Raw genomic sequence first — 15453 nt, 5'->3', positions numbered from 1 at the left:
AAAAACTAAAGGGATGTTGCAATTAGGCCGCCGCAATGCAAATGATCTGCACGCTGCACGCTCTCAAGTTCGTTTCCCAAGTCTTTTGTTTGCCAATCCAAATTGTAACTACAAAAAAATGTTTGGACGTCTGTTGATGTCTTGTTAGTTTCAATCATAATTTAATGGCTTTATGATTAGATGCTTGATTGTTTTGTTACTTTATTCCAACAAATGTATTCCTAGGAAATCATACCTTAAGACACCAACAAATACGGAAATGTTAGTTCATTAGAGAATTATAAATTCAAATGTGCAGCATCAAAATGCGATCGGTGAATGACTTGTGAATAAGTATTAACTATTTTTAGCAGATATCGCTGAAAAAATATAAATCAATGAACTTTGCATATTGTTTTAATAACTTATCACGTTTTTTGTATGATAAAGCCACTTAGAGGCATTTTAGATACCCTACGAAATTTACATTAAAAATAAAAGATTTGTTTACTCTTAGTAGATATTTTATTTGAAAAAATGTAAAAGATTATCATTTTCAGGTATCACTAAAAACAAGTTAAGAGATCCAATTAAAAGTATTAATAATTACATGATCTTGGCATCTTTTATCCTCATTTAAGTTAAAAAACGCTCTTCCTATTGATTTGTTAATAAGAGTTAACACATTTATTTACAAGAAAATTGTTTCTAGTCTCCAGCTCTTGCTCCTAGTTCTCCGGCTGCAGTCAGTCCACCATCTCCTGCTCCACTGACCACTCAACATGACTCGGGGTTCGACTTTGGCCTCTACACTCTCCATCCTGCTCAGAAGTATCTAAACCGCGTGGTGTAGGGACTTCCGAAGAAGTTATATGTCGCATAGGCGGTGTCGGGGGTCTGGAATGTGGTGCTAAAGTACGTTGACGGATCCCCCGTCGCCGCCACTGCCACAGCCGCCGCTGCTGTTCGAACAAACAAAGGCAATATAATTGGGGTTTCACACACTCGAAGCGGCATGATTAATATTGGATTATTGGATAAATCTATTGGGCAAGTGCACTTGGAGGGGGATTATTGGGGGTATTAATTGTGGTTTCAGGTGGCGCTGGTGCTGCGGTGCCAAGTGGTGAATTCCAAGCGTGGGCGTCACCCAATGACACAGCTCGAAGGTCGCGACGGGGTCTAAAGCTCACTCCGTCAATCACAACGGGCACTGCAATCGCGGACGCCGACGTCACAGTCGTTAGCCGATTTCCATCGCCTTTGATTGTCCACCGAGTCGTCCGTTCGTCTGACAACGCCCAGCCACTTTGATTAGAATGTCGGTCACATTTGACCATTTCGACTGCGACTGCCACTGCCCCTGCACCATCGGTATGTACACTGCGCAAAATTAACTACCTATCTAAAGGTATACTTAGACAATGCGTTTAATGCGTTTAGAAATAAATAATTTAAGAATAATATATATCATTTCTTGAGTAATGTATCATTAAATGAAAGCTAAAACAAAACTTATTTCCAAAGAATGCAAAAGAACCAATTCTTATAATACTGTTGATCAGTTTATAGTCCTAAAAATTTTCTAATCCCTTTGAATTTTATTAATTTTTTTTTTATTTTTCTAAAGGTATATACTTTTTTTTAAATATATTTCCATCCTTTCCTTATTTGTAGGCTATCAATTTGCAATGAAATTAAAATGATGTTTGTAATATTAGGAATCCGTCAGTTAAAGTTTCTCAAATTCATTTTAAAAAGTCCTCAAGTTCGTTTCCTAAGTCTTTTGTTTTCATACATTGATTTGGAGACAAACAAACTTTTTCGATGTTCTGTAGCTTAGGCATCTTATTAAAACAAAATATTACTATAATTAAACCATAATTTGAAGCCTTCTGAAGAACTAAAGGCTGTGGTTACAAGGAAGCTTTGTTTGAACTAACTTTTCTTTGTGTAATTGTGGTGGGTGGTGGGTGGCTGCGGCTGGAGATTGCCCAATTGCGGGCAGGCCAATCGCCGCTCGAATTCATGTCTGGAACTAAATCAGGAGGGGATCGTGGAGGAGGGGAATGTGTAGTAGGGGCGGGGGAGCTGCCATTAATCTACGCCAGTCTTGGGCAATTGTTACGCTGCGGCTTCAGTTATAGATTGGTGCTGCCATAACCATTACCATGGCCTGCGGGCTGGTTGGCCTCCTAGCCGCAGGCAGTCCTCGTCAGGAAGCCGATTCCCACTGCGTAACCATTTGGCTTTTTGGGCTCGGGGTAGAGAGAACTTTGGCCATGCAAAAATTAATTACACAATGGCTCTGGTCCTTGTCGACTCTCTCAGGCTTTTCGGCAATCGTGCATAAATTGTCAAATTGTAAAAATTATCTCAACTTAGCGTCGCTAGCCGCTAACGCTTTTTACGCTCCAGTCCATTGTGAAATGTTGTCTCTCCATTCATTTGTACAATAAGCCTGGGATTCGGAGTCCTACATACAAAGATATAGAAAAAGTTGCCCCATTTCTGCATGCTCAATATCGATATGCAAAAACAGAGCAAGCTGCGCTCGCAAAAAGCGAAAATCAACTGCCAACATATTTTGCATGCGGCAAATGCAAAAGCCGCATTAGTCGCGCATATCATTGACTCCGTCTGGCCAAAGTCTGCTCCGTCCCGCCACCTTCATCTCCATCCCCATCCCAAGCTCCAGCTCCATTCCATTCCTCGACAGACCAGATTCCACTTTGAATCCGGCACGGGACCATTTGCGGTCTGAGTTGGAGCCGCGAATCGCGAATAGCTGGCAGCAATTGTTGCTCCAGCACCTGCTTCTGCTTGGGTCGTTAAGGAAACTGTTTATGTTCTCTACTAGCTAGGGTTATTTCGATTCGTCAGGCTTTTGGTTCTACTCAAGAAAAAAATATTCAGAGTCTAAGCTGCAGACAGACAAATTTACAAAAATACTTATGATATTAATCTGTCTGAATTGTAGAGCTCATTTTATTCATCTATCCTAAGTCCCTAAAGATTTGAACCCATATTTAAGTCATTTATACAGAACCTCGAAAGTAAATTAACTTTTTTCTTAGAAGCTCTCTTAATTAAATTTAAATAAAATCTGTTATGAATTTTCATCATTAAAATTTAAAAACAATTTTTAAATGTTGTCCAATTTAAGATTTCAATTAAATACTAATACCAATTCAATTAAATACCAAAAAATAAAAAAATGTATTATTTTTCGTTCCCAAGTTCGTTTCCTAAGTCTTTTGTTTGAACAAGAAACTACAGCTTATTCTATTAACTTCATAGTTATGTAATAAAAGCTTGGCTTGAAAATAGTAATCAAGTTTGTTTTTTTTAAGTCTTTTGTTTGACACTTCAAATTTAATGCTCAATAATAAATATCAAACTAATGAAATCTAGCCCGAAGAAAAGTGTTCATGTACGTTTCCTAAGTTTTTTCTTGGTACTTAAAATTCCAAAATACTAATAAAATGTCTGCTGAAAAATATTAATCTAGTTCGTTTTCCAAGTCTTTTGTTTGGTACTTAAAATTGGCGTTGGTATTTGAATGTGCAGCTAACTTTTAAACTCTTAGCTCAAGTCCCTAGTTTGATACTTAAACTTTATGTTTGCTTCTATGAGCTATTAAAACTGGATATTTGGAGTTATTTGTTAGTTGTAGGGAACATTTTCTAAGACTATAATTCTATAAGATTTTGAAATAAAACCAGGTGGATTTTATTTCGTTCTCTGGAAAGATACCAGCCAGATAAGCCAAGGGATTCGGCACCTTACAATGCTTATCTGCCCATTTGCATTCGCATCGTTTTGTCCCGATCCCCCAGTCACCTGGAGGAGTACGAGTACATGTGTTCCCCTGCGGCCTGCTCCGTCAAGTGTGAAGCTGGTCAAGAGAGGGGAGATCGAGATGGGAGAGCATGCCCAGGTCGTTTTGGAAGTGGAAGTCACAGTCACAGTCGATGGTTTCCCCGGTTCCGTCTTAGTCTGCAGTCGCAGTCGCAGTATCTGTATTCATTTCCATTTCCCGCCATCCAATCGAAAAGCCGCCGCACTTCAAAGCCGCTTGGGAGCTGTTAATTAGGCGCTAGTTTTATGTGCGCTTAAAATAATTGCCACCAGGGTGATCACTGATCACTGATCAGCAATTCGAGTGCTTATCCATATAGCCAACATAAATACAAATCAAATGGTGCATTTAAAAAACGAATAATGCAAAAACATATTGCAGCCAATTTAATGGTGTTTTTTTGTTTGGTTTGTTTAAAAATATTTTGTCGATTTATTCATAATTTAAATTTAGATTTTGGTTACAAATAAAATAAGGTAAAAATAAAACATAAAATCATAATACAATTCCAATTTGAAATATAAATAAAAAAGAAGCAGAAATCATAAGAGAAATACAGGTTACAAAACGAAACTATAAAGTGGTAATTAACATTGGGTTTTCAAGCTAATTAAACTAAGTTATGTTAAGTTTATTATTAGGGGGAAGGGGGGGAAAGGGGGAGGTGTGCCAAGTTAGTGGGTGGCAGTAATTAGCTAAGAGGGACGCATTTCCGTTTCCGGTGCTGGTGTGCAAAATTCGTGTGTGTGTGTGTGCGTGCTTTCGTGTGCTGTGTGTGTGTGTTAATTACTGGTAATCGGTGTGTTATTAGGTGTGGGGAAGATTTGGTATTCGGTGTGGGGAAGATTTGTTACTTTAACCAACGAGTTTTCCTGCGAATAAGACATTTGTGTGTGGATTGTAAATTACTGGGCAATTATTCAACAATAACAAAGAAATAACAAAAAAACACGACTACATATTGCACTAATAAAGCTTTTCTCTTCTAGGAGTGTGTGTGTGTGAGTGAGTGAGTGAGATGGAGGAGCAGCTATCTCTTTCTAGCGTGTTCAGACAGTGCGTTTAAAGAGGTTCGCATTACTTTGCTGGGGCGGCACAAAACCGTATCCGGAGGCACCGACGACCACGCCGCTGGACTCGTCCACTGCATCTGGCGGGGATGGGGGGAACACCACGGGTCCTGCAAGAACAAAACGGGCAAAAAGTGTGGAAATGTATAGCCAAATATGTATGTATATGTATATGTATGGGAGATATAATCTGTATTTTGTAGATTTAAGAACTTTTAGTTGAAATTCTATAATAATTGTTAGGAAATTAAAAAAACTACTGGCAACCTATTAGATTCCGATTATACTCTTTATTTTGGCTGGCTTTCTAAAAGTTCTATAAATATTTTTAATTAGTTAGTTGCTAGCTATTAATATATTATGTTCAGCAATCTAGAAGTTCTATAATCTAAGCAAAGACCCAAAAAGGTATGTGCATATATTTTTAAGCACCCTAATCAAGCACCTATAATAAAAGAACCGTTTAAAAATAATGATTAACTAGGTGAGTGTCCACAAAATTAAAGCATCGTTAAAGTTGCTATCTCAAATGAACAACTTCATTGCTACATAAATTTAATTACCTAGTAAATTTTTGTCTCAGAGTTAATGGGAATAACTGTTTATTTGGTAGCTATATGTTGTAGAGGAATAAAACCAGACCCTAAAACTATTTAGTACGTTTTCAGCTAAATATACCTATGTGAAAGAGCTCTTAAATAATTCAAACGAATAAATCTATATTTTATAGCTATAAGTATTTGAAGGATGAAAATTTTCATGTATATCTAGGATCCCCATAAGTACTCACCTCTGTTCTGTCGAGGATCCCGGACCTGTGTGGCCGATGAGGGTCCCGCCAGCGCCACGGGATCGAATCCAAAACGAGCCCGGCTGGGGAACTGACCCAAAAAGTATTGCTGACCCGCGGCGAAGGCCACAAAGAGGCAGAGGGCGGCGATGGTGACTAACTGCAAGTGGATGTGGATATTAGGATCATTTTACCATTTGAGTATTTGGGTATTTCTAAGGGGAGGGTCTGCAAACATATTATACATATGGCTGACGGCATGCACGGGCCAATTGCACTGGTTACACGCTGGCCAAAGCAATTAAGCCATGGAAATGTGTGCCAATGCCATAAGCCGACAATTAAATACCGAACGCAAGACGCAGAATGCCACATGGTACGCTTTCGGCCCGGTCAAGTGCAGTCGCCTTGAGCACGAGCCAGAAAGCCAGGCCAGAAAGCCAGGCCAGAAGCCCAGAAAGAGCCAAGTACCAAGTGCCCAGATTGCCGGAGTGCCATTAACAGTTCCAGTTCGCCACCGATTCAATTGCCGTTCTGGTCGATGGCCAAAAGACCTCTGCAATTTGCCACGTCAAATGCTCCAATGGCCCATGACGAATTTATGACAAATGTGGCCCAATTTGATCTGACTGCTTATAAGGAAATTGCCAGTGGAAACATTCAAGCGGACAATAGCCCTCTAATTGTTGTACAATTAACATAAATGAGCTAACCTTTTTTGTAGTTAAATAATAATTCTTTTCGGGGAAAGAGTTACATTTGTCAATGGATAATATATTATTTACTAAGTTTTTTTTATAATCTTTGATCCTCAATTTATATTAAATTAAATCATTTAAAGGATTTTAATAATATAGGTTAAGGCTATGGTTCCTTTTTTCATTTCATATTAATGTTTCCATGTACTATATTTATAATTATGTTTCCCAAACCTATAAAGATCCTCAGTTTCATAATCAGCTGACAAATTATTCAAACATTTTTTTTAACTACCAGTTGAAGTGATCCTTTTTGCGAAACATTTAAATATCAGTTGGGTGTCCGTTCTCCGAATTTAAATTTTTTAATTGGACATGCATGTGGCTTAAAAAGTGTGAGCGTTTTAACTTTAATTGTTCATTTAACAACCCAGTATGTGGCACCTAAATTGCGTTTGCAAGTGGTTTAGGAGAATAAAATCTTAATTACAGATTGGGGCTCTAGGAAGTATTCAAACTGATTTGTGTCTCCCAAGAAGCAGTAAATTAAAGTCGATCAGGCAATGTTCCTTTTATAAATCTTTTTTTTTTTTTTCGTTTGTATCGAACAATTTGAAAGCCTAACAAGGCTAGAGGAAAATGTGCGCTTTATTCAGTTTATTCAATGCACATCACGTTGGGCCGCCACAACTGCGCCGAAGTGTGATAAATTTGTTAAATAGCAATCACAATCACGGCTGCGATTATTTTTCCCACTGACCCCAATCTCCTCGATCGGCTGGGATGCTAATGGGTAGTGCATAATGGTTGGTGGATAGCAGATAGATAGACTCTATCGAGGTGGGTGGAAGTGGGGGGCCCCATGCTGTGCAAATTGTCTGGCTGACTGGTTCATAAATCCACTCTGTCTTCGGACCAAGTGTGTCCAGGTAAAAACGTCTTAGTTAAGTTAAGGCAGTCATTTGACTGGCAGACTGACTTTAATCATAGGGCAAATTTGACTTAATAGAACGGGTTTTCATTTTTGAACCCATTTTCTTTTGTGCACCATATGAAACCTACATATACCTACATAGATTGCAACCTGCTAATGCATATGCAAAAAATTGCCAAACGTTTTGGTTTTAGGCCTCATTAATTGCCTAATGGGCCGCGCCTTTTTGGCTGCCTGAATTTTCCGAGGGATCAACATCAAAATTAAAACAATCCCTGTGGGGCCAAGTTGCAACAATAACGCTAATTGCTATTAGCCAAAATATGCTACAAAATAATCACAAAATATGCAAACAAGGCGGTCGCAAAGTTGCCAACAAGCCAAAGCGACTTGTGAAAAAAATTGTTTTAATTAATTCGTGTTTGCCGCCGCCGTTGTAGCTGTTGTTGTTGTGCCTCTACTTGTTGTTAGTCATTCAGAAAAAATAAAACTAAAACTGAGACTTTAACTCTATTGCCACATCCAAAAATTGAGACAGTGGCGCAGGAATCGGTTTTACACAGATCCAAAAGATCGTAAAGAGTTCTCAAAAGCGACGAACATGTGATCGTTAAGGGAAAAACTGACGGAAAACAAGAGTTCGGCTCTACGGATCTGTCATTTTGACTAACTTGAACAGTGACTAATGATCCGATCTGGGGTTTAGGCTATGGAAACAGTCTGTAATTCATTTGCAACGATTACTTCGCAAATTTCGACTTCAAAATGCGGAAACATCATTAGTTAAGTGCAGTTAAATATGACATTTATTCGGAAGCCAATAACAATAACAATGTCTTAAATATCCGTATCTATAATTTAAATAAATAAGATACTTGTTAAAAAAGATATTTTATATAATATCATCTTCCCTATGCCTTATACTTTAGAAATCTTTTAGTAACAAGTGTTTCTTGAAATATGGATATCATTGAATATTCCTAAACACCTCATTTGTATTTAGTTTTTATAGAAGATAAGTTGGTTGTTTATACTATAAAGATTAAATTTTTTGAAATAAATAGCTACTAATAAAACATAAAGCAATTGGCTAATGAAAACATTTCGTTTTAGACTGGAAAAACATGTTATTCATTTGATAATAGATGTAAAACCAATCAAACGTCCTACATAAATCTGTTCAAACGGAAATGAGACACAAACTGCTGTTGGAGGAGGCTTTCAAAACAGAGCCAAACAAATTGGATCCATCTGTCTTGACCAGTGGGTATGGTTTTAGTATCGGTTCTCCCCATTCAACTGTGCCACTGCCAGTCACTCTTGGTCAGAAAATTCAATCTTGGCCAGAAAACAAACTCTTGGTCAGTGGGTATACTCCACCGGGGACTTTGTAAACACATGTAGCCGTCAAAATGTCGTCAGCCGGCAGTTTGCATCTAAAAATTCCGCGAATTCCTCTAGATCACAACCTCACAGCTGCCGAATTTGAAAGTAATAGCTTTGGCTAATTTAGTGGCTTTTAATTGGGGCTAATTAGTGGGTGACTAGCAGTGGTGGTGGTGTTGGGATATTGGGAACAATGCCTGCGGTCTTCCTGGGCTGCTAACCAGCACCTACTCCCACTAAAATTCCAACAAATTAGCCGAACAAATGACCTTAGATATGATTTCGTAATTGGAACTGCTTGGACTGCTATAAAACACTCTGGTGGAGCAGCAGAAACCACACCAGAAACCACACCACAAAAAACACACACACAATTCAAATATCGGTGGCTGTTTTTGCTACTTTTTTTTTTTTCTATTTTGACTGTTTTAGCTGTTTTTTACTGTTGGCCAACGGCGGCTCATGCGAAAATAAAACCCACCCACCCACAAACAATGATTAAGTGCAGCAACATGTGAGCGTGCCAGCGCATATAAAGCCAAATAAAAAGCCAGGTAAAAAATCACTAAGCCACTTGGAGCTGGAGCACCATGGAGCTGCATTGGAGCACCTTGGACAGCCGACAGACGACGATAGCTACATTGTCTCGTTAGCCCCAAACGCTGATAGCCCCTGGATTCGGGGTATAATAGCTCTGTCATGCCGCAGATATACTTACTACCTGTAAATCCCTGCAAGCCGACTTTTGTGGCAGTTCAAATTGAATAACAATTGACTTGTAATCTTGGTTTTCCTTAAGGAGTTTCAACCTGCAAAGAGGCTTTTTTGTTATGACAGTTTATACAACATTAATCCTAATTATGGGAGCTTAGCATTTGTCATGCTCTTTACCCAATATCATCCCATATATTCATACTTTTAAATCCTTAAAATTTGGAGCCGTTTGTAAAATTAAGTTCTAGAATTTCTCCTCATTCTTTAAAATTCCACAGGTTTAGCCAGATAAAATCTTAAATGTATGTGTTATATGTTTTGGATCCCATATAACCATAACATATAACACATGCCTTTTAAGGTTTTGTATTATTATCTTTAATCCCTAAAAACTGCTCTCTATTATCTTTAATTCTTATAAAATTGTAATCTTTGATAAAACTATTTATATTATGAATTTATTATACCATATTTAATTCTTTAAAATTCTACAGTTCGAAACTTGATATAATATTTTAAGGTATGTGTTTAGTTTGTTTTAAACTTCAGGTTTCAAATTTATTTATCAAGTGTATTTTAAGGCCGCCATAAACAGCATACAAATTGTCCCCTTCCAATTTCCCACTTAATTAATTGTTTATTGGTTATCACTTATCATAGTTTATAGATCTTGACTAAGGATTGTTAAAGTCTCACTATTCGAGAGTCCTGAACTGCTCTACTTTAGACACTTTCCAAGAGGTATTTACTCCTATTTCCACTAGCTACTCCTTCTTATTTTCAATTTGATTTTTCATTTATGCACTTTATGGCATTTATTGGCGTTAAGATTTTGATTGGCTTTTAGTGTGTGCCATAAAATAAATTATGTTTATTGCTAGGCGAACTCTACAGGTAATCGAAACCGCAGTTTCAATGATTTCGAGTTGATCCTAGAATTTTTGGCTGCCAAATATACCCGAAAAATTTGCATGACTCACAGGGAAAAGCTAAAGAGCTGATGGATAGCCAGGTGGCAGGCGAGCAGCTGCTAATTTATCTTGTTTATATTTAAACTTTAACCGATTTGTCATTTGCCTGGCTGGTCGTTTGTCCATTTGAGCGTAATTAATTTCATGTGATGGAGTTTTCACATCGCAGATGGAAAAGTGAATGTGATTGGAGCGAGACAATTGAACTCGGGCACCGAACACGAGTTATTATTGTTATCTTTTGTTAACGATAGGCAACAACGCCTTCTTTTTTTCGCTTTTTTTTCTCATTTTTGGCACAGGGGTCAATGCTCGATTGAGCAACAATTTGGCTGACTTTCAACACGGAAGCTTGAGTTAAGAGTTAAGAGTTAAGAGCTTGGAGCTGGGAGCTCCCCAAAACGCAAATAACGCCGCTTGTCCGAAGCTGGATCGCTGCAAAGTGTTGGATGTAGTAGGTGCAACTGGCCAACAGCCTCAAAAAAAAAATCAGAAAAAATAACCATGGCTATAGGAAAAGCAAGGAAAAACCCAAAAACAACAACTGCCGCTTCAAATTACTTTGAATTGCGTTTAATAGGTGGGAAATGGAGTCAGTTGGCGACTTCGTGGCCAGCTGCCCCGCTGATTGTTGCCCAACTCTATTGTCAATTGTAATTGAATTATTAAACATCAATTTGGCTAGGAAGTGCAAATTGCCAAACGTCGTGGCAGCGTGAGAATCGTGATATTTCGATTTCTAGATTTTCTGATTTTTTTCCGATTTTTCTTTTTCCTGCCAGTGAAATGGGTTCAAGTTCAAACTGGTTTCCAGCTGCAAGTCGGGCAAATTTGTATCGTTTAGAGTCTGACAAAATGCCAAACACAGCGCCAGACGACGACGACGCACATGCCTCATAAATATGGTAATGGACCGCGAATATCTATACCATACTTTTCGCAACTGGCAAGCCGTGGCATGTGGGCAGTCTTTTGTTTTGTTTTTTTGTTTTTTGAGACCCCAACTGGACATGTGTACATATGGCATGCACTTGCCATGGGTACTCCACCACCGCCGACTGACCTGACGACTGGCCAACTGAGTGACTGACTACATGGACACATGGTTGCCCGATCACCTGGCTATCCGTATCCCGAACTGGAGTCGTGCTATTGCAACAGCCCAGAAATCCAGCCTGAAATCCTATTCAAACTCCAACGCTAATCGCCGTCCAGCGACGGAAAAGCATAATAAAAATTGTTGAGCCCGCTCAGTCCGATGGGACGATATCGAATGACATGGCCTGGAGCCCCAGAAATCGGTGCCTCCTGCTCGGGATCTGAATGTCCCACTCCTGCCGAGACACTAGAGTGCTTAACGCTCCCAGAAAACTGACATAAATGCTTCTCCTTGAAAGAAGTTTGGCTATACTTTCTGTTTTAATGAAAAGGCTACATCCCTAGATTAATTTAACAAGCCAAAGTGATTCCTTGAAGAGTTAAATAACTTCCAAAAATAAAACTAAACTATAAGATTAACTGGTAATTTAATGTTAATTTGTAAATTACTGTTATTGAGTATAGTGAATTTTTAAAATAGTGAAATATAATAAGTATACAAATTAAGGGGCTATGCTACCGTATAATTTCTATATTCATAGGAAAACTATTAAAATATTGAAAATTCTTAGAAGCTTTTTTAAAGAATATGGCGTGAGTACACATAAAAAGTGTTAGGATCATCTTGATTTTCACTGGGAAATAAACAGGTATCATATTTTACCATATAATAATGTTAAAAAGATATTGAAAAATGAAAAATTATACGGAATTGAATTGAAACGATTATCAAGTAGTTGAAAATTTACATCTTTTATGTCCTATCCTTAATAAAACCCTATCAAAATGTCTTGAGTAATATTCTATCATCAAGCTGTAACTTATAATTTTTCCAATATTTATGTAGAGTTTTCTTTTTATATGTAGTGTGTTGACCCAGAGCACAAAGCCAAAACCAAAAACCGAAACTAAAACCCAAACAAAAAGCAAAGGCTGCGAGTTACGAGTAATTATGCATGGACTTGTGGACTTGTGGACTTGTCATTGTCCCCGTACTTGGTCATTGAGCAATCGGCACTTTCCGGCGTGACATCTTCATTAGGGGGAAGCCAAGCGCAACCGAATCCAAAGACCCAGATCCGAAAACCAAAATACAAGGTACAAAATGCGACATCAAATCGTACAAGTACGTATGGCAATTAATTTGAATTTCCACACGCAAAAGGCAGCAACATTGTAGGTTACTATACATACATATACCATGCTATATGGTAAGTTGAGATCTGGACGGACATCTGCTGGATGCCAGGCTAAAGCGATTAACAGAGCTGGCTGGGAGCAATTAATAAATCTTGTTCGTGTGCATGGTCGAATCCTAATCGAGAGCGACGTTGATTGCGGTTTCCCAGGGTGCCAGTCTTACCTGGATAGACGACCCCCTTCTCAAAACCCCCTTTTCAGCACCCAATGCTCGGGGAATATTGCATAAGCCTAAGCCATATTTTCCAATGCAATGCACGCTTGCATTTTTATAATGTTTAAGTTTGATTTTGAGCTTGTCTTGTGTCTTGTTTTTTCTTACATATTTTTTTATTTTCTTGCGAATTTCCACGCACAGTTGCGGTTCATTTGATTCATTCATGACTGCATCTGGGGTTTGGTTTTATGGTTTTTTTTTTTTTTTTGGTTAAGAGCCGGCTTGGGGACACGCAATGGAAGCCGAGAAGTTGGTCAGCCGGCCACTGGAGTGGCCATATCAATTGGTCTTGGCTTTGGCATTTCAGCTTTTAGCTTTTGGCCATTGGCGCGTGTGTATCGCACTTTTCAATTAAGTTACAAAACGCATGCCCAAGCACGTTTTTTCGGCTCGTTTTCTTGTCCAATCTGTCTGCCGGCAGTCTGCGAACTCCGAATCCCCCATTCCCACTGCCCAAAATCCACCCCGGATCACAGATCTCTATGGCCTTCATCGTGAACTTGAGAGTTTTGTATTTTTTGTGCGATTTTGCGTGCGTTTTCCCATGTAATTGCGGGCTACTCGACTTGATTATAAACTGCGTGGCGGAAACTGTTTGGACTTCTTATTAAATATGTTTACTACTATAATTTCGCGTTTCATTGACCCATAAACGGTGACATGATTCAGAATGCGATGGGAAAAAAGGCCAGCGTTTATGAAAATTAGTTGAATTAACCGCTTGGATTTACCCATTTGAAATAACTACGTAAATCTGTTTTATTTGGTCTTGAAATGACTAGTGGAAGCCTCCAAATCATTTAGCAGTTATGGAATTTTGAATGGTTTCATAAAATGTAAATATAACTTTAAAAAGTTCATCATTTGTTTATTATATAAATGAAAGAATTTTAATTGGACCATAAGGAAAATAATAAAAATCCAGAATTATTAAAAGAATTATTGCTTGACTTAAATAAAACTCAGCTCAAGCAAACATTCAAAATTGAGGGGTAATTATTATTCATTTTCAATCATTAACATTTTAATATGATGCTTAAAACAAACTGGTTTTTTGAAAAAATCAAATGAAAGTGAAAATACAAAATTACGAAATGCAGACTTTTTTATGTGATATTAAAAGAAATGTTTAAAATCAGAAATTGAGACTGGGCAGCATTCCTAACTTGCTCATAAACCGAGCTATCAAGATCGAATTATGCCGAGAAACCTTGATTGAAATATGCATATTTTGGACATACGCATTCAAATTTCAAATTTCCATCAAATTTTCCATCAGCGCCTTGAACATGGATGGTCACTGGTCACCGGTCAAATAATGCACATAAACTTGGTAATATGGCTTATATGGATATAGAGATCTATAGAGGCGGTGGCCTGGCTTTCATGGCCCGCTGACACACGACTCGGTGGACCATAAATTAGAGTGCCAGGGCCCAATAAAAATAAAAATTCTTGCGGAGCGAACAATGCCTCGGCGGCAGTCATTTGGCAACTGTCAAACCGAAATAGTTGACTTCATTTGCGGCTTAAACGAGGCTCGAACGTGTTAACAATTACGGGGCATTAGCGACCGATGCAAAAATGCTGTGACAATTGTGGCGAAAAACGAAAGACTCAGGCAACGAACTTGCTGCACAAAGTGCAATGAGGAAAAACCACAAAAAAAAAGAAAAATACTTACGAATTTCATATTTGCTGGTTGATTGAGCTGCGCTAATATGTGTTTGCGTGTGTGAGAAGCTGCAATTAGTTAGCAAATATTTAAATTATATATTAGAGTTTAACACTGGCACTTTTTGTATTTAACACGAAAACGTTTTTTTAGCCTTTATAATCGACTGGTATTTGGTATGAATTTTTTACGTTTGTTTGGTAAATTCTTAGGTTTCGAGTTTCGTAATGCGTTATTTTGATGGGTTTAGTTTTTTATTATGTTGGGTTATTTATGGATGACAACCGACGAGCACGCGAAGCCAGGAAAAACTGAATCCAAAGGCTGTGTGAACTTCGGAGCGCATGTATGTAGTACCAACTCGCACTCCAATAAGCTGGGGTCTTACACGATGGAGCTCTCGGGTTTTCGGAGTTTTGGATTTTTGAATCTCGGATCTCGAACCGCTGTACGTCGGCCTGTGCGGTAAAACGTTTAATGAATTCCAACAGATATGCTCAGTTGATTTTATATAAAGCATGGCCCGATCTCTGCCGCCGTCGACGGCGCAGCCGTGCGTTTGTTTTGAGTGGGTTTTGGCCTGGGGATTTGAGTGAGTTTTTTGTTTGGTTTGGTTTGGATTGTTGGGTCTACGTGCCTTGGAGTATGGTGTTGTATGGGGTATGGGGGTATGGTGTTTTGCATTCACCCCCGGCCACGTGATGTTTGTTCTCTGCAAGGGAATCGATTCATGTTAATGGCTAGAGTGCAGCAGTAGCGAATTCAACTTTCTAGCGAATCAATATTCATCGTCTTGGTTCCGGTAACCAGTTTTGGGTACGGTTTGGGTGCACAAAACGGGTCGACTCGATCAGCTGCT

At 38.5% G+C, this 15453-nt stretch overlaps 1 protein-coding gene across 5 annotated transcripts; it reads right to left on the bottom strand.

Moving 5' to 3' along the window:
* Positions 1–639: 639 nt before the first annotated feature.
* On the bottom strand, positions 640–15109 carry LOC108020640 (uncharacterized). 5 transcript variants are annotated; one of them, XM_070996051.1, is made up of 5 exons: positions 14983–15109; positions 14604–14662; positions 5702–5861; positions 4923–5021; positions 640–941 (listed from the first exon to the last, which is right to left on the bottom strand). In XM_070996051.1, the coding sequence occupies exons 2-5, from the start codon at positions 14610–14612 to the stop codon at positions 805–807; spliced, it is 405 nt and encodes a 134-aa protein (XP_070852152.1). In that variant the 5' UTR covers positions 14613–14662; positions 14983–15109; the 3' UTR covers positions 640–804. The 5 variants fall into 5 exon arrangements, with proteins under 5 accessions (XP_070852152.1, XP_070852150.1, XP_070852149.1 ...); XM_070996049.1 differs by having other exon boundaries at positions 640–938; positions 14952–15058; XM_070996048.1 differs by having other exon boundaries at positions 14952–15055.
* Positions 15110–15453: the final 344 nt, after the last annotated feature.

Source organism: Drosophila suzukii, chromosome 3 (genome assembly GCF_043229965.1).
Source record: "Drosophila suzukii chromosome 3, CBGP_Dsuzu_IsoJpt1.0, whole genome shotgun sequence".
Classification (NCBI taxonomy): Eukaryota; Metazoa; Arthropoda; class Insecta; order Diptera; family Drosophilidae; genus Drosophila; species Drosophila suzukii.
Note: the sequence above shows the minus strand (reverse complement) of the source record. Positions and strands in the feature narration are given on the sequence as shown.

What these genes read in the sequence shown, in the direction of transcription:
- LOC108020640 (XM_070996051.1), bottom strand. An exon ending in GGATCCTCGACAGAACAGAG is followed by an intron (nt 5,022 to 5,701) that starts GTGAGTACTTAT and finishes TTGTTCTTGCAG; the next exon opens with GACCCGTGGTGTTCCCCCCA. An exon ending in TTTTGTGCCGCCCCAGCAAA is followed by an intron (nt 942 to 4,922) that starts GTAATGCGAACC and finishes TTGTTCGAACAG; the next exon opens with CAGCGGCGGCTGTGGCAGTG.